Below are 19728 nucleotides of genomic sequence, written 5' to 3' on the forward strand. Positions count from 1 at the left end.
AATCACTAATCCGTCATTTTGCTTCCAAATGGGAGTAGATCCTGTCTCGAAGAATTCTCTCCAGTAATTTCCCTACTACTGACGTAAGGCTCACCGTCCTGTAGTTCCTTGGATTATCCTTGCTACCCTCCTTAAACAAAGGAACAACATTGGCTATTCTCCAGTCCTCCGGGACATCACCTGAAGACAGTGAGGATCCAAAGATTTCTGTCATGGCCTCAGAAATTTCCTCTCTTGCCTCCTTCAGTATTCTGGGGTAGATCCTATCAGGCCCAGGGGACTTATCGACCTTAATATTTTTCAAGACGCCCAACACCTCGGCATTCTGGATCTCAATGTGACCCAGGCTATCTGCACACCCTTCTCCAGACTCAACATCCACCAATTCCTTCTCTTTGGTGAATACTGTTGCAAAGACCCTGCGTTGGATCTGTTTCTGGACCCTGGCCCGTTTCAATTCCGTAATATGTAACAGCACTAATGGGATCACTAGATATCTGTGCTGCCGCTAGCGCTATCCACAAAATGGTAATTTTGTCTCAATTCACAGTTCTCTCAATTCAGTTTGTGTCAACAACGATTAAATGGATTCGTTAGTTTTTTTAAATATCCAAAGTCCATCATTCAATGAAAATACTGCTACCAGCAAAATACAAAGGAGAGCATCACAAAGCGATGGCAGCAATATGGTCAACTGGGGTAATTCCACATCAGGAAGTTCAAACACAGGGAGACATATTGCAGACATGGCAGCTCAAAGAGAAGGAGAGACAGGTAGGGGTGGATGCAGACGGCGTCAGAGACAGAAAACAAGGTAAATACAGGGAAAAGGAGGAAGAGAGACAGTGAGAAAGAGTGGGAGGGAAAGGGGGCGATAAAGAGAGAGAGAGAATTAGACAAGAGAGAGAACAAGATAAGTACAGGGAAAGGATATTAAAAAGAGAGAAAGAGTGGGGGGGGGGGGAGAGGGAGAGATAGATAAAGAGAGAGAGAGAGAAAACAAGATAGAGTGAGGAGAGAGGGGGAGATAGATAAAGAGAGAGAGAGAGTGAGACAGACAGAGGCAGAGAAAGAGACCAAGATAAATACTGAGAAAGATAATAAGAAAGACTGAGAGAGAAAGAGGGGGGGGGGGGGGGAGAGAGAGGGGGAGATAAAAGGAGAGAGAGAAATAGACAGAGACAGAGCACAAAATAAATACAGGGAAAAGGGGTGAGAAAGACCGAGAGAAAGAGTGGGGTAGAGGGGAGATAAAGAGAGAGAGGGAGAGAAATAGACAGAGATTGAACGACTGCCAGACAGATGGACAAACTAAAGAGTTAAGAAGACTTCAGAGATTCCACAATCAAACTATCTGAGTTTTGGCAAAAAGCGGTATTGAAGGCCCAGAGGTCCAGGTGAGTAAAATCTCTTTCTACCTAGGCAGAGGTCCAATAGGTATGGACAACATACTACTCGCTTCATTGTCGCATGGCCTATCTAAGGAGCTGGGTGTCTTCAATTTGGCTCCTTCGGTCCCAACATTTCAAAGGGAATTGAAACGTGTTTAATTGGGCTGAGGTAAGAATGTTTTTGACAGGATGATTGGCCATTTGGTTTGGAGAGAGCTTTGTCCCTTGTTTCAGGAAGGTGCCCTTTGTCCTCTTGCCCTCGGTTGACCATGAGCAGCTCATCCGTCCAATCACCTTGCACGGAGCAAATTTCAAACCCAATAGGAATCTTTGCAAGAAGATTCCCCCACTAATGACAACACCCCAATGGGCTCTGCATGGGTGGATCAATCCGATGTCCCCCCGCAAACTGTTGTATCTGATTTCCCTTAAGCTCACCCTGTCCGCTGACACGGCATCTCGTACTTCACTGCGTACAAAAAAATGTCAAACCTAACATTTGGAAATGGGAAGTGGTGACTAGAAATCAGCCGCGAATTACGTCAGGACATCTGGAGCGACCATTTCATAGTTAATAATAGATTCCAGTTCCCTATTGCAACTATAATAGCCCCCAGCATTGTCAGCTAGTAACCGTAAGAGGTCCGACAACACCAGGTTAAACTCCAACAGGCTTATTTGGAATCACGAGCTTTCGGAGCGCAGCTCCTTCATCAGGTTAGTGAAGAGGTAGGTTACACGAACACATATACAGACAAAGTCAATGATGCAAGATGATACTTTGAATGCGAGTCTTTACAGATAATCAAGTCTTTACAGGTCCAGACGGAACGACTGGATAGAAGGACTATCACAGGGAAAAGAGGTGTAAATTGTCTCAAGCCAGGACAGTTGGTAGAATTTCGCAAGCCCTGACCAGATGATGGGGGGGGGGGAAGGGTAAAATGTACTGAGACATGAAGTAGCAGAGTCGTTAGCACTATGGCTTCACAGCATTGGGGTCCCGGGTTCGATTCCCGGCTTCGGTCACTGTCTGTGTGGAGTCTGCGCGTTCTCCCCGTGTCTGCGTGGGTTTCCTCCGGGTGCTCCGGTTTCCTCCCGTGCTTGTTAGGTGAATTGGACGTTCTGAATTCTCCCTCAGTGTACCCTCAGTGTGGCGACGGGGGGGGGGGGGGGGGGGTTTCACAGTAACTTCATTGCAGTGTCAATGTAAACCTACGTGTGACAATAAAGATTATTTTTATTAAGATCCCGGTGCAGGCTGTATTGGTGCATGCGGAACTTGGCTGTCAGTTTCTGCTCGGCAATTCTGCATTGTAACTGCAAGATAATTTTACATGAAACTTACGCAACTTTGCCGGACAGTAATTGCAAGATAATTACGCAACACCTTATCAACTCAAGATGCCCGCATTATTCTGATCCTATCTCTCTCTCTCAGGCCTGTCAGAGGTTTTGACAAAGTTTTACAGGTACTTCTCTCCCTCTCCTTGCCTTCTTGGACGGGGTATTGAGCACAAGATTCGGCAGGTCATGTTACAGTTGTATATAAGACCATAAGACCATAAGACATAGGAATGGAAGTAAGGCCATTCGGCCCATCGAGTCCACTCCACCATTCAATCATGGTTGATTTCAACTCCATTTACCCGCTCTCTCCCCATAGCCCTTAATTCCTCGAGAAATCAAGAATTTATCAATTTCTGTCTTAAAGACACTCAATGTCCCGGCCTCCACCGCCCTCTGTGGCAATGAATTCCACAGACCTACCACTCTCTGGCTGAAGAAATTTCTCCTCATCTCTGTTCTAAAGTGACTCCCTTTTATTCTAAGGCTGTGCCCCCGCGTCCTAGTCTCCCCTGCTAATGGAAACAACTTCCCTACGTCCATCCTATCCAAGCCATTCATTATCTTGTACGTTTCTATTAGATCTCCCCTCAACCTCCTAAACTCCAATGAATATAATCCCACGATCCTCAGACGTTCATCGTATGTTAGGCCTACCATTCCTGGGATCATCCGTGTGAATCTCCGCTGGACCCGCTCCAGTGCCAGTATGTCCTTCCTGAGGTGTGGGGCCCAAAATTGCTCACAGTATTCTAAATGGGGCCTAACTAGTGCTTTATAAAGCCTCAGAAGTACATCCCTGCTTTTATATTGCAAGCCTCTTGAGATAAATGACAACATTACATTTGCTTTCTTAATTACGGACTCGACCTGCAAGTTTACCTTTAGAGAATCCTGGACTAGGACTCCCAAGTCCCTTTGCACTTTAGCATTATGAATTTTGTCACCGTTTAGAAAATAGTCCATGCCTCTATTCTTTTTTCCAAAGTGCAAGACCTCGCACTTGCCCACGTTGCATTTCATCAGCCACTTCTTGGACCATTCTCCTAAACTGTCTAAATCTTTCTGCAGCCTCCCCACCTCCTCAATACTACCTGCCCCTCCACCTATCTTTGTATCATCGGCAAACTTGGCCAGAATGCCCCCAGTCCCGTCATCTAGATCGTTAATATATAAAGAGAACAGCTGTGGCCCCAACACTGAACCCTGCGGGACACAACTTGTCACCGGTTGCCATTCCGAAAAAGAACCTTTTATCCCAACTCTCTGCCTTCTGTCTGACAGCCAATCGTCAATCCATGCTAGTACCTTGCCCCGAATATTATTTTACTCAGCAGTCTCCCGTGAGGCACCTTGTCAAAGGCCTTTTGGAAGTCAAGATAGATAACATCCATTGGCTCTCCTTGGTCTAACCAATTTGTTATCTCTTCAAAGAACTATAACAGGTTTGTCAGGCACGACCTCCCCTTACTAAATCCATGCTGACTTGTCCTAATCCGACCCTGCACTTCCAAGAATTTAGAAATCTCATCCTTAACGATGGATTCTAGAATTTTGCCAACAACCGAGGTTAGGCTAATTGGCCTATAATTTTCCATCTTTTTTCTTGTTCCCTTCTTGAACAGGGGGGTTACAACAGCGATTTTCCAATCCTCTGGGACTTTCCCTGATTCTAGTGACTTTTGAAAGATCATAACTAACGCCTCCACTATTTCTTCAGCTATCTCCTTTAGAACTCTAGGATGTAGCCCATCTGGGCCCGGAGATTTATCAATTTTCAGACATTTTAGTTTCTCTAGCACCTTCTCCTTTGTGATGGCAACCATATTCAACTCTGCCCCCTGACTTTCCTGAATTGTTGGGATATTACTCATGTCTTCTACTGTGAAGACTGACGCAAAGTACTTATTAAGTTCCTCAGCTATTTCCTTGTCTCCCATCACTAGATTACCAGCGTCATTTTGGAGCGGCCCAATGTCTACTTTTGCCTCCCGTTTGTTTTTAATGTATTTAAATAAACTTTTACTATCATTCCTAATGTTACTGGCTAGCCTACCTTCATATTTGATCCGCTCCTTCCTTATTTCTCTCTTTGTTATCCTCTGTTTGTTTTTGTAGCCTTCCCAATCTTCTGACTTCCCACTACTCTTTGCCACATTATAGGCTCTCTCTTTTGCCTTGATGCATTCCCTGACTTCCTTTGTCAGCCATGGCTGCCTAATCCTCCCTCTGATAACCTTTCTTTTCTTTGGGATGAACCTCTGCACTGTGTCCTCAATTACTCCCAGAAACCCCTGCCATTGCTGTTCTACTGTCTTTCCCACTAGGCTCTGCTTCCAGTCGATTTTCGTCAGTTCCTCCCTCATGCGCCTGTAATTACCTTTATTTAACTGTAAAACCTTTACATCTGATTCTACCTTCTTTCTTTCAAATTGCAGACTGAATTCTACCATATTATGATCACTGCTTCCTAAGTGTTCCCTTACTTTAAGGTCTTTTATCAATTCTGGCTCATTACATAACACTAAGTCCAGAATAGCCTGTTCCCTCGTGGGCTCCATCACAAGCTGTTCCAAAAAGCCATCCTATAAACATTCAATGAATTCCCTTTCTTTGGGTCCACTGGCAACATTATTTACCCAGTCCACCTGCATATTGAAGTCCCCCATGATCACTGTGACCTTGCCTTTCTGACATGCCCTTTCTATTTCGTGGTGCATTTTGTGCCCCTGGTCCTGACCACTGTCAGGAGGCCTGTACATAACTCCCATTATGGTTTTTTTGCCTTTGTGGTTCCTCAACTCTACCCACACAGACTCCACATCGTCTGACCCTATGTCGTTTAGTGCTATTGATTTAATTTCATTTCTAATTAACAAGGCAACCCCGCCCCCTCTTCCCACCTCTCTGTCTTTTCGATAGGTTGTAAATCCCTGGATGTTTAACTGCCAGTCCTGAACCCCCTGCAACCACGTCTCTGTGATGCCTACCACATCATACCTGCCAGTCACAATCTGGGCCACAAGCTCATCTACCTTGTTCCGTACACTGCGGGCATTTAAATATAGCACCTTTAATTCCCTATTGATTGTCCCTTTTTGTTTTCTTAGTGTGGTGGACCTTGGTTTACTGAGCCTTTCCATACACTGTGTCATATTTTGTGAGATGGGGACTATCGTAACCTCTCCTGAGCTCTGTCTTTTCGTGATTTTTTGTAATCCTAAGCAGCTACGCTTCCCACTGATTCCTTCACCTCTTGGTTCCCTGACTTTCCCTTCCCCCCAATCTCTAGTTTAAAGTCCTATTGACCACCCTATTTAACTCTTTTCGCCAGAACACTGGTCCCAGCTCGGTTCAGGTGGAGACCATCCCAAAGGTATAGGTCCCCCCTGTCCCAAAACTGATGCCAGTGTCCCATGAAAAGGAACCCCTCTTTCCCACACCACTCTTTCAGCCAGGTGTTAACTTCCCTTATTCTTGCCTCCCTATGCCAATTTGCACGTGGCTTTGGTTAGGCCACATTTGGAATACTGCGTAAAGTTCTGGTCACCACATTACCAGAAGGATGTGGATGCATTCGGGAGGGTGCAGAGGTGGTTCACCAGGATGTTGCCTGGTATGGAGGGTGCCAGCTATGAAGAAAGGTTGAGTAGATTAGGATTGTTTTCGCTGGATAGGCGGAGGTTGAGGGAGGACCTGACTGAGGTCTGCAAAATTATGAGAGGTATGGACAAGGTGGATAGCAGCAAGCTTTTCCCAAGAGTGGGGGTGTCAGTTACAAGGGGTCACTTCAAGGTGAGAAGGGGAAAGTTTAAGGCAGATGTGCATTGAAAGTTTTTGACGCAGAGGATGGTGGGTGCCTGGAACGCTTTGCCAGCGGAGGTGGTAGAGGCGGGCACGATAGCATCATTTAAGATGCATCTAGACAGATATAGGAACGGGCGCGGAACAGAGGAAAGTAGATCCTTGGAAAATAGGCGACAGGTTTAGATAAAGGACCTGGATCGACGCAGGCTGGGAGGGCCGAAGGGCCTGTTCCTGTGCTGTAATTTTCTTTGTTCTTTGTTCCTTATGTGTCACAGTGTCACCAATGCACATTGCAGCATAATGAATCTGAGCTAGAGGTATTCAAGATGGAAACATCATCTGCATTCACAATGTCCACGATCGCTGTCCAGAAAACGCATAACATAGAATCAGAGAATCATAGAATTTACAGTGCAGAAGGAGGCCATTCAGCCATCGGCCCTTGGAAAGAGCTCAGCACGGTCGCATAGTGGTTAGCACAGTCGTTACTCAGCTCCAGGGTCCCAGGTTCGATTACCGCCTTGGGACACCACCTGTGCGGAGTCTGCACGTTCTCCCCATGTCTGCGTGTGTTTCCACCGGATGCTCCGGTTTCCTCCCACTGTCCAAATATGTGTGAGGTTAGGTGGATTGGCCGTGCTAAATTGCCCTTCGGTTAGGTGGGGTAACTGGTTCATGGGGAAAGGGTGGTGTTGTGGGCTTAAGTGAGGTGCTCTTTCCAAGAGCCGGTGCAGACTGGATGGGCCGAATAGCCTCCTTCTGCACTGTTAATTCTATGATTCTATGATATCTTAACCATAATATTTATCAAGAAAAATAGATGGATAGAATGATTACAACACAGAAGTAGGCTATCTGGTCCATCGTGCACATGTTGACTCTGAGCAGGAATAATTTACCTTGTCCCATTTCCGCTCTTCCCTTTTAACTCTGCAAAGTTTTTTTTTATTTTTCTTAAGGTGATTACCTCATTGAAGACCTCCTTACGATCACACTTGCATTGCAGATCCCAATTACTCGCCGTCTAAAATTACTTGTGTGCATGTCACTAATTCTCCTTTTGCAAATCGCTTTAATTAAGTGCTCCCCTGGTTCTAGGTCTTTTCGGCAAATTAACCCCCCACCCCCACCCCACCATATACTCTGTCCAGTCCGATTTTAAAGACTGCCGTATCAGCCTCTCCGAACAGGCGCCGGAATGTGTCGACTAGGGGATTTTCACCGTAACTTCATTTGAAGCCTACTTATGACAATAAGCGATTTTCATTTTCAAGGCTTGTACCAAATCTGCTCCGAATTTGCAATGACAACCGCCCCCGCATCGAGGAGTGGTAAATAGCGAATCGGAAAGGCTTAGATTACTGGGTGATATTGACGGGCGTGTCAGATGGGCAGAGCAGTGGCAAATGCAATTTAACCCTGGACAAATTATGGGAAAGTGCATTTTTGAAGGTCTAACAAGACAATGGAATAGACAATGAACTAGGAAGCGCAGATGACCAGTGGTACCTTGGAGTGCATGTCCAAAGATCCCTGAAGCCAGAGGTGTAGGTAGAGAAGGTGGGTAAGAAGGCTTATGGGATATTTGCTACATTTGCCATTATGATGGAGCTGGATAAAATGTTGGTGAGTCCACAGTTGGAGTACTGCGTGCAGTTCTGATCGCCACCCTATCGGAAGGATGAGATTGCACTACAGAGGGTGCAGAGGAGATGCACCAGAATGCTGCCTGGGCTGGAGCGTTTCAGCTGTAAAGGTTAGCCTGGGATTGTATTCCTTGGAACATAAAAGGCTGAGTGGGACCTGATTGAGTTTTAGAGATTCGTAAGGGAAGTAGATAGGGTAGTTGGGAAGAAATGTGTCCTCTTAACAGGGTCAAAACGAGGAGGCATACATTTAACGTAAGGTGCACAAGGCTTAGACGGGATTAGAGGGAAAATATTACACTCGGAGGGTGTTGGGAATCTGGAACTCACCGTCTTGACCGGTGGTGGATGCGGGAACGCTCACAAACTTGAAGAAGCATTTCAATGACCACTAGAAACACCACAGCATGCAAGGCTACGGACCATGTGTGGACAATGGGATTAGAATAGACAGGGGATCGATGGCAAACGGAGACAAGATGGGCCATGGAACTATAGAATCCCTACACCGCAGGGCCTACACCCTTTGGCCTATGGAACCTGCACGGGCTATCTGAAACAGCACCCTACCTAGGCCCAATCCCCCGCCCTTCCCCGGAAAGCAATCAAATTTTTGGACAAAATGGGGAAACTTCCCATGGCCGATTCACCTGACCTGCACATCTTTGGTTCAAGAGATCGAAGAGCCTCATTCTAGGCTGTAAGATCCTATGACTCAATTAGCTTTTCCAACCGATTCCACATAATTGAAGTTCCGCATGTCGGCAACGGACATCGGGAATCTTTTCTGATCACTGTGTAATGCCTCTCTATCCTTCCAAAGCCCGGTGCTCAGAATTGGACACACAGTCAGGTTGACCGGGTGTTTATGTATACTTTGGAGATTGCTGTCAAATCTGGGCGGCACGGTAGCACAGTGGTTAGCACTGTTGCTTCATAGTTCCAGGGTCCGAAGTTCGATTCCCGGCTTGGGTCGCTATCTGTGCGGAGTCTGCACGTTCTCAGCGTATCAGCGTGGGTTGCCTCCGAGTGCTCTGGTTTCCTCCCACAAGTCCCAGAAAACGTGCTTGTTAGGTGAATTGGACATTCTGAAATCACCTCTGTGTACCTGAACAGGCGCCGATATGTGGCGACTAGGGGATTTTCAGAGTAACTTCACTGAAGTGTTAATGTAAGCCTACTTGTGACAATAAAGATTATTATTATTATTAACCCTCTGATGTGACCCATCACATCAACCCCACGCAAAACGTGACCGATTCCCGCCCTGCCTCCTGGGGTCACCCCTATCCTTCCTTCCTGACCCGCCTTCTGGATGAATCCCCTCACACCCTCCCTATCACACCCCACCCCCCACCCACCCACGGAGTAACCCCTGCTGCTCCTGCCCAGATTGATCCGCCTCCGGACTGAGCAGATTCCATCTGTCCCGGATTGATGCTCCTGTCTCCCTGGAGGATCGGATCCCCTCCCTCCTGGATCCCCCACCTCCCTGGATTGAATTTCACCCCTCACCCCTCCTGACTGACCCCCCCACCCCACCCCCCGTTGGACTAACTAACATTCCACCACTCGCCTCAGGGTCCAACTGCCCTTGTGGATGGACCCCCCTCCTTCCATCACAGACAGACCCTCCATCCTTCACTCTCCCTAGGACTGAGCCCCCTCCTCCCTCCTAGACTGAACCTCCCTTCTTCATGGACAGACCCCCTTACTCCCTCTGAGATTAACACACCTCCTCCATCCCAAATTGGCCCTCAATACCTCACTCTCTCTTGATTGGCCAGCTCTTTTCCCTGGACTGACGCCGCTCTCGGCCTGACCACCCCCTCCGAGACGGACCCTCCTGCCTCCCTCCCAAACCTGATGCCCCTTCCTCCCTCCTGAACTGACACCCCCTTTCACTACTACCCCGAAGACCCTCCCTCCTTCTCAGACTAACCCCCAGTATCTCCCCTCCCATCCACCCAGACTGACCCCACTCCAGGACAGACTCTCTGCTGGGATACATTTCCTTCGAGGGATACAGATCCTTAGAAAAAAGGCAACAGTTTTAGATAGAGGATCTGAATCGGCACACGCTTGAAGGGCCGAAGGTTCTGTTCCTGTGCTGTGGTTTTTCTTTGTTCTTTGGACAGATCTCCCTCCCGTATTAACCCCCCCCCCCCCCCCCCTCCTCTCAGACATCCCTCCCTCCCATCCTCCCAGACTGACCTCCCGGGCTCACCTCCCCATTGGACTGACGTCCTTCTCGGAACGGGTCCCTTCTCGATTGCCACCCCTTCTCCCCTCCCACCCGTACTGACCTCCTACCTGGACTGACCCCTCTCCCAGAATGATCCCCTCCCAGACTGTCCCCATCTCCCATCCACACTGTCTTCCCTCCTCCCAGACTGATCTACCTCCCGGAGAGATCCTCCCCACACAACCATCACGGACTGGACCACTGCCCTTCCCATCTGTACAGACCCCTCCTTCCATCCCAGACTGACCCCGCCACTCAACCTGTTCCAGACCGACCCACATCCTCCCTCGCAGATCGACCCCCTTCCCCTCCTTTCCTGACTGATCCACCTGTCTCTCTCTCTCTCTCTCCACCAGACTCTGCCCCTCCCTCTCAGATAGATCTCCTTCCCTCCCACACAGAACCCTTCCCCCCTCCCCTCCCGGCCTCCACACCTCCCGGGCTAATCCACATCCCAGACTCACTCCCCTCCTTCAAGAACTGACACCCCCGTCCACCATCCATCCTGACTGACCCCTCTCCAACCCACTCAGAAGCCCCCCCCCCCTCCCCGGCTCCATCCCCTTTCCCCATTCGCTAAACATTTTAACTTATGTGCTCCTTGTAAATTGTCCCTTTCCACCACCCGGTTGGGTGGGAAAGGGGCTTCGGAATCCTGGCGCAGGTAAATCTGGCAGTGGTGGAAGTTGCGGGTCTGAGTTGTGAAGGACATTTTTTTCAAAGAGGCAACTTTTCAACCCCAAAGGGCAGAGAGATCTAATGATGTGAATATTGTAAACAATAATGCAGTGTGCAGATTGCAACCAATGCAATCTCGTGGCATTAGGAACACGTGTTGGTAGTGATGCATCAAGTCCAAACATTCTAACTGTAGCTGTTATAATGTTGTTACCATTTCAGATCGCCCAACATGGCACACCCAACAACGTTGACACCTGAAGCTGACTTCACCTTTTCACAGAGAGACTGGTTCTATGGATGGAGTCCACACACAGCGATTGCAACCAGTCCTGAATCTGCAGCAAGTGCCAACCTCACAAATAACAACACGAGTAACTGCGAAGTCAGTGCCAACTTCCAGTACATCATGTTTCCTGTGGTATACAGTGTAGTGTTCGCCTTTGGCACCATATCCAATTGCTGCGTCCTCTGGTATCTCTTCAGGAAGAAGGGCGCTTTCTCTCCCACGGATGTGTTCATGGCCAACTTGGCCGTGATAGACCTCATCTTTGCCGCACTGCTCCCATTCAAAGTCGTCTATCATGCTTTGGGGAACGACTGGATCTTCGGGGAGCTGGCCTGTAAAATCACCGGCTCCCTCTTCTTTGCCAACATGTACGGCAGCACTTTGTTCCTCACCTGCATCTGCCTGGATCGCTACGTGGCGGTGGTCCACCCCATCAAGTCACTGCAGCTCCGCAGGCCCCGCTATCGTGTGCTCACTTGCTGCCTCATCTGGCTGCTTCTGGCCTCTTGCCTTCTCTATTTGACCATCAAAGGACCCCTGACCAGCAAGTTCGCCAATGGCAAGACGGCCTGCCTGGAGAATTTCTCCTCCAAGTCGTGGAACCGACGCATCTCTGGGATCAGCATCGTGGCCGCCATCATCGGCTTCTTCATCCCCTTGGCGATTATCATTATCTGTTACCCCCTCATTGCCCGCAAGCTCCTGGAACACAAAGCCGGGGCAGACACGGTGCACGCGGTCAAGAGGAAAGCCCTCCGCATGGTGCTACTGGTCCTGTTGGTTTTCATCATTTGCTTCGTCCCGTACCACCTCATCCAACTCATCCACACCCTCAGGCGAGTGAAGTGGTTCTCCAGCTGCCGACTCATCCAGTTCACCTACTCGGCCAGGCGAGTCACCATGGCCCTGACCAGTCTCAACAGCTGTCTGGATCCCATCGTCTATTCATTCTCCAGCGGCACCTTCAAATGGAGAAGGTTGTGCTGTGGGGAGAAGCCCACCTTTAACGCCACATTTCAAACCAAAGACAAATCGAAGGAAAGCAATAGATCATCAGCACTTCAGAGGGCTGTATAATGATATGTATAATCTAAGCAGAGCAGAGGGTTAACAAGATGAAGTTCATTTATCTCAACACTAGATGGCATCTCTGAGTAGTCTTCCAAAAGGCTGTGTCTCTCAGCGTTCTGGGAAAAACTGATGGAGGAGGATCGTGCGAGGTTGAGTTAAGCGTTGGATGTATTAGAGAGAGATAATTAATTACTGTAACACATATTCAATACTATTATTGTGTTCGCTGTTACTCAGTAGAGTGTGCGAACCATTCAAGTAGTGTAAAATAAACTTGATTTGGTTTAAAATGTAACTGAATGTTCTTTGCAAACACCTCGACTTTGGCTACCTTGGGGAACAATACAAGGAACATTACAGGCTGGTCTCTGAAATGCCTGGGCCGGCCTCCTGACTGTCAGGGCCAGGACCCTGTCGAAGTTGAAGGACTTTTAAAGATGGGGGCGGGAGTGCTGCTGGGGTGTGGAGGAGCTAGGGGGAGGAGGAAAGGTTGAAGGGCCGTGTTGAATCTATCACTATTGGTCAATAACCGGTTTTGCAGCACATTCCCTCTCTCACACACACACATACATACCAATGAAAACAGTCATATACCCACGGTGGTGGAGATTAAAGTTGCATCATTTGCGAATCAACTGCACACATGCACACAGGTACTCACACAGTTTCTAGACATAAACACTCACACTGTTCAGATAATAAACACGCACTGATACACACGGTCACGCATACACATGCAATCATTTTCCGGTACGTAAATTCAGACTTTCCTTCGAACACAATTCTTCTCCCTCAACTTTCTTTTACACTTGTACACACAAGACACATTTCTTTCTCACATATTCACATGTGTACACGTGCATATAAGCATTCTCTCACACAGTGTTCATGGAACCACTCACATACAACACAGGTAAACGCTCTCTTACAGAGAGGCACACACACACACACACCCTCTCTCTCTCACACACACAGACATATACCAATGAGCGCACACACATGCACTCATACCCATGAACATACACACACATATAGATGAACACGCACACCGGCATTCCATTGAACACAAACACCTATACCCATGAACACATATACACATGCATAACAATGAAAAAAGACATATACCCAAAAACACACACGTGTATCCATAAATACACACATGTATCCATGAACACACACATGGATACCGATGATCACACAAGAACAAAGACACATATGCCCATGAACACACAAAAACACAGCTGGGTTTGTGTGCCTCCCCCCTTAGTCGATCAGCTGGGTATGTGCCACCCCCATAACCGATCTCCACCCCCATAACCGACCTGTTTATAGGTCTCCATGACTGATCAGCTGGGTGTGTGCCTCCCCCATTGTCCGACCACCTGGGTGTGTGCCTCCACCCATGGCCGACCACCTGGGTGGGTGCCTCCCCTCATTGCCGATCAGCTGGGTGCGTAGGTCTCCCACGGCTGCTCAGCTAGAAGTTTCTGCCTCCCCCCATGGTAGGTCAGCAGGTTATGCTTGACTCCCCCCATGGCCGACCAGCTGGCTGTGTATCTCCCCCCACGTTGGGCTTATGGCTCCCCCTCATGGCCGATCAACTGGGTGTGTGTGACTCCCCTCATGGCTGATTAATTGCGTGTACGTGACCCCACCCATTGCTGCTCATTTGGGTGTGTGCCTCCCCCCTTCGCCGATCAGCTGTGAGCACACAGCTGGGTTTGTGCACCTCCCCCCTTAGCCGATCAGCTGGGTATGTGCCACCCCCATAACCGATCAGCTGTGTTTATAGGTCTCCATGACTGATCAGCTGGGTGTGTGCCTCCCCCATTGGCCAACCACCTGGGTGTGTGCCTCCACCCATGGCCGACCACCTGGGTGGGTGCCTCCCCTCATTGCTGATCAGCTGGGTGCGTAGGTCTCCCAAGGCTGCTCAGCTAGAAGTTTCTGCCTCCCCCCCATGGTAGGTCAGCAGGTTATGTTTGACATCCCCCCCCCCCCCATGGCCGACCAGCTGGCTGTGTATCTCCCCCCACGTTGGTCTTATGACTCTCCCTCATGGCCGATCAACTGTGTGTGTGTGACTCCCCTCATGGCTGATCAATTGCGTATACGTGACCCATAAGAACATAAGAACATAAGAACTAGGAGCAGGAGTAAGCCATCTGGCCCCTCGAGCCTGCTCCGCCATTCAATTAGATCATGGCTGATCTTTAGTGGACTCAGCTCCACTTTCCGGCCCGAACACCATAACCCTTAATCCCTTTATTCTTCAAAAAACCCCACCCATTGCTGCTCATTTGGGTGTGTGCCTCCCCCCTTCGCCGATCAGCTGTGTGTGTGCCTCCCCCATGGCCGATCATCTGGGTGAGTAACTCCTTCCATGGCTGGGCAGCTGGGTGTATGCCTCGCCCATGACCAAACAGCTGGGCTTGTGCCTCCTCCCATCGCTCCTCTGCTGGTTGTGTGCCTCCCCCCATGGCCGATCAGCTGGGTGTGTGCCTCCTCCCATGTCCGATCAGCTGGGTGTGTGCCGCCTCCCATGGCCGATCAGCTGGGTGTGTGTCGCCTCCCATGGCTGATAAACGAGGTGTTTGTGCCTCCCCCCCATGGCCTATCAGCTAGCTGTGTATCTCCCCTCAAGTCTCATCAGCTGGGTTTAAGTGCCTCCCGCCATGGTCGATCAGCAGGGTGTGTGCAACTCTCCCTATGGCCGACCAGCTGGGTGTGTGTGACTCCCCTCATGATTGATCAGCTATGTTTCTGTGACTCCTCTCATGACTTAGCTGGGTGTGTGTGCCTTCCCACATGGCCAATTAGCAGGGTGTGTACCTCCCCCGTGGCCAATCAGCTGGCTGTGTGAGAATCCACCCATCGCCGATCAGCTGGCTGTGTGGTTCATTCCATGGCGGATCAGCTGGCCATGTGCCTGCTCCCGTGGCAGATCAGCGGGTTGTGTGTGCCTCTCCTCAAGGCCGATCAGCTGGGTGTGTGCCTCACACTGAAACACAGTCTGTGCAGCAGAATGTGCCACAGACAGAGACACAGACAGACTCAGCCCCACATCCCACACTTACTGCTCACCAGCTGCTGTTCCCCCTCCCTCCCGGCCGCCAGAGGCCGCTGCTTCTCCCAGTGTTACCTCCTGCCCGCTCCCGGCTCTGGCCACTGCTCTTTGGCAGGAATATCCGGGACCTCGTGGGGAGGGATTGGAATAACTCAGCTTCACCTTGACATTCCCGCCTCTTAATTCTCAAGAAAACCGGAACCACCATGCTCCCGTCCCCAGCCCATCAGAAAATATAGAAACGTCACACCGGGGTACAGAAAGAGGCCATTCAGCCCCTCACATCAGCACTAAGTTGTGAAAATTAATACCAGCGCCCTCCACACCCGATCCTCATGCCACCTCCCAGACCCCCGGTCCGCAGACCTCTCTCTCTCTGGAGGTTAACAGCACTTCAGCTCCTGATCCGGGTCCCATCGACTGAGCCCAGGGGGTTTCTTCCCCACCCACCAATTTAGGCAGCGAATTGCAGACACCGATCGCACCCTCTGAGTGAAAAACCTAATGTTCCCTCTAATCCTTCCACCAATGGCCTTACCTACCCCCCTCACCCCCTCGTTCATCCCACAGTAACTGACCTCTCTCTGCTCGGGGAAACAGGTCTTTCCCCTCTATCCTATCTTGGCCCCCTCAGAATTTTGAAAACCTCACTTAGGTCAGCCCTCAACCTCCTCCACCCTCAGGAAAACAACCTGAGCCGATCTAATCTTTCTTCTTAGAACATAGAAACCCAACAGTGCAGAAGGAGGAAATTCACCCCATCTTAAAGGCCGCACTAACCTTTCCAATGAGCGGTCTGCCCATAGCCACTCCTCCGTCCAGCCCAGCCTATCCCTGTCACCCCACACTAATGGCATCTGCCGCGTGTCCGTGCCTTTGCGGCAAAACTCTGGAGATTTAACATGTCGATCTGCTTCGCAGCAAGTGAACTAGCATGACATATTTGAATGGCCAATCAGCTGGTCCTTGATTCCCCCACGGCGAATCAGCTGGGTCTCTGTGATTCCCCCATGGCCAATAAGCTGGGTCTCTGTGATTCCCCCATGGCCAATCAGCTGGGTCTCTGACATTCTCTAATGGACGATCAGCTGCGGCTCAGTGATTCCCTCCTGGCCGATTAGCTGGGTGCATGTGCCTCCCCCCAACAGCAGGTTTGTGTGCCTCTCCCCATGGCCGATCAGCTGGGTGTCTGAATCCGAGGGCACAGTCCCAGACTGAAGGGATGACCCTTTAAAACAGAGATGAGGAGGAATTTCTTCAGCCAGAGACTGGTGAATCTGTGGAACTCTTTGCCACAGAGGCTGTGGAGGCCAAATCACTGAGTGTCTTTAGGACTGATGTGGAGATGCCGGCGTTGGACTGGGGTGAGCACAGTAAGAAATCTTACACCAGGTTAAAGTCCAACAGGTTTGTTTCAAACACGAGCTTTCTGAGCACTGCTCCTTCGTCAGGTGAATGGAGACGTATGTTCCAGAAACATTTATATAAACAAAGTCCGAGATGCCGGACGAAGCTTGGAATGCGAGCATTTGCGGGTAATCGAATCATTACAGATCCAGAGATAGGGGTAACCCCAGGTTAAAGAGGTGTGAATTGTCTCAAGCCAGGACAGTTAGATGGATTTTGCAAGTCCAGGCCAGATGGTGGGGGGTGAATGTAATGTGACATGAATCCAAGATCCCGGTTGAGGCCGTACTCATGCATGCGGAACGTGGCTATAAGTTTTTGCTCGGCGATTCTGCGTTGTCGCGTGTCCTGAAGGCCGCCTTGGAGAACGCTTACCCGGAGATCAGAGGCTGAATGCCCTTGACTGCTGGAATGTTCCCCGACTGGAAGGGAACATTCCTGCCTGGTGATTGTCGCACGATACCCGTTCATTCGTTATCTGTCTTTCGGACAGAGATAGATTGGTTCCGGACTTATAATCGGATCAGGACTTAATGGGGAAGGCAGGAGAATGGGCATGAGAAACATATCAGCCATGATTGAACGGCGGAGAAAACTCAATGGGCCAAATGGCCTGATCATGCTCCAATGACTTATGGTTTCCTCGACTGCCAATACCGAAGCAACTCCAACATCGGTAACCCTGAGGTGCTCCCTGTGGAAGTGAATATCGCCGATCCATTTCACCCCTTCCGATCCGACTCCATCTGCCACCGACTTGATGCCAGTTTGAAGAGATGAAGGAGGCTTCCGTGCTGTGAAAGCATTGACGATGGAACGGACTTGAGGGGGTGGGGGTAGGATGTCATGGTGACCACGAAGACCACAGGAATGATTGTCAGACCTCCCCGTGGGATTTGGAGAATACGAGTTCCCTTATTGAGCGGACGGATGCTGACCCAATAGGACCGATCCTTCAGGAACTTCAATCCTGAAGCCCAGACCTGGAGCGGCATTCGAGCAAGGCCCCCGTCCAGGGCTCAGGCAGTGTGCACCATATCTGTGGCTGTTCTAGTTGTCTTAATAAACTTGAGTTTCCATGAAACCTGGCCTTGGAAGAGTTAGCACACACTGCTATCTCTGTGAGGGAAGCCACAATATGTAGTGCTGTACGAAATAATCGAGCTGCCAATAAGCAAGTCATTGAGGGTGGACATTCCCAATCCCAAATTGTTGCAGCACTTCACAATGGGAACCAGATAAAGGCAATAGCTTTAGACCAGTCGCTGTTTTCAGAATATTGTAGGCAGTTTGAATGTAATTGTTCTATTCTCTGCTCCAATTGGATCTGCAATTAGGGGCAGCAGGGTAGCATGGTGGTTAGCATAAATGCTTCACAGCTCCAGGGTCCCAGGTTCGATTCCCGGCTGGGTCACTGTCTGTGTGGAGTCTGCACGTCCTCCCCCTGTGTGCGTGGGTTTCCTCCGGGTGCTCCGGTTTCCTCCCACAGTCGAAAGATGTGCGGGTTAGGTAGATTGGCCATGCTAAATTGCCCGTAGTGTCCGAATAAAAGTAAGGTTAAGGGGGGGTTGTTGGGTTACGGGTATAGGGTGGATACGTGGGTTTGAGTAGGGTGATCATGGCTCGGCACAACAGTGAGGGCCGAAGGGCCTGTTCTGTGCTGTACTGTTCTATGTTCTATGAATGAAGATGTCAAGTTACAGATATATATGGTATCATGTGAGAGTAACTTTAAGAAATGGGTGTTTATAAATATCTGTAGTGGGATTACCTTTAAGAAAAGGGTTTTATTATTGCTGTGATGTCAGAGAGTGGGTGGAGCTGGTCTGTCTGTCAGCTTTCTACTTTCGTTTTAGGCTGATTGCTGCAGGGCGTGTTTTAATTTCTTTTTCAGAGTTGGAACTGAAACCAGACTAAGCAGGTGTACTGCTGTTCTCTCTGCCATCAAAAAACGATCTCTTGATCATTTGGTGGATTCAGAATTATAAATGTTCTCATTGGTGAATGTAAACCTAATGTGCTTCTGCTGAAAGGTGTTTCTTTTATCTTCTGGATGTTGTTTGGGAAATTATTAAGGATTACTTAGTGTTGCATTTTTTGAGGGTTGTATTTGAATTGATGGTTGCGAAGATGTTCACTGTATGTATCAAAAAGGTTAACTTGAGTTCATGGAATAAACATTGTTTTGTTTTAAAAAATAATTATCCATTTCTGCTGTAGAACAAACCTGTGGAATGGGCCGTGTGCTCCCCATACCACAAATTTTTCAAAGTTGTAGGTCAGGTGAACTCCACGATACACTTTGGGGTTCTCTAAACCCTGGCCCATAAGAATGGGAATAAAGAAGCGATTTTCAAGGCCAATGAAATCAATGCATCAGCAGAGGGTGAAAAGGGAACGTTGGCTGCTCAGGGAGATTATTCGGTAAACAGAATGAAATAAGTGAGGGGGCAGAGAAAGCAGCCTGTTCAAAATATGCAACCAGACAATGATTAGAAATTTGAGAAAAACGAGTGGCCTTTGTTGAGACAATCGCTGCCCAATATGGAAAACAGTTGCGGCATTGAGGTGGAAATCTAGTGGTTTCTCCGTTGAAATGAAAATGAAAATCGCTTATTGTCACGAGTAGGCTTCAATGAAGTTACTGTGAAAAGCCCTTAGTCGCCACATTCCGGAGCCTGTCCGGGAAGGCTGGGACGGGACTTGAACCGTGCTTCTGGCCTGCTTGGTCTGCTTTAAAAGCCAGCGATTTAGCCCAGTGAGGTAAACCAGCCCCTAAA

General features: G+C 49.1%; 1 protein-coding gene across 3 annotated transcripts; it reads left to right on the top strand.

Moving 5' to 3' along the window:
- The first annotated feature begins 1380 nt into the window (after positions 1 to 1380).
- Positions 1381 to 12769, top strand: LOC119958479 (lysophosphatidic acid receptor 6-like). 3 transcript variants are annotated; one of them, XM_038787033.1, is made up of 2 exons: positions 1381 to 1397; positions 11337 to 12769. In XM_038787033.1, exon 2 carries the CDS (start codon positions 11347 to 11349, stop codon positions 12478 to 12480), a length of 1134 nt encoding a protein of 377 aa, XP_038642961.1. In that variant the 5' UTR covers positions 1381 to 1397; positions 11337 to 11346; the 3' UTR covers positions 12481 to 12769. The 3 variants fall into 3 exon arrangements, with proteins under 3 accessions (XP_038642961.1, XP_038642960.1, XP_038642959.1); XM_038787032.1 differs by lacking the exon at positions 1381 to 1397 and adding an exon at positions 2032 to 2108; XM_038787031.1 differs by lacking the exon at positions 1381 to 1397 and adding an exon at positions 2043 to 2120.
- The last annotated feature ends 6959 nt before the right edge of the window (positions 12770 to 19728 follow it).

This window comes from Scyliorhinus canicula, chromosome 29 (genome assembly GCF_902713615.1).
Source record: "Scyliorhinus canicula chromosome 29, sScyCan1.1, whole genome shotgun sequence".
NCBI classification, from domain to species: domain Eukaryota; kingdom Metazoa; phylum Chordata; class Chondrichthyes; order Carcharhiniformes; family Scyliorhinidae; genus Scyliorhinus; species Scyliorhinus canicula.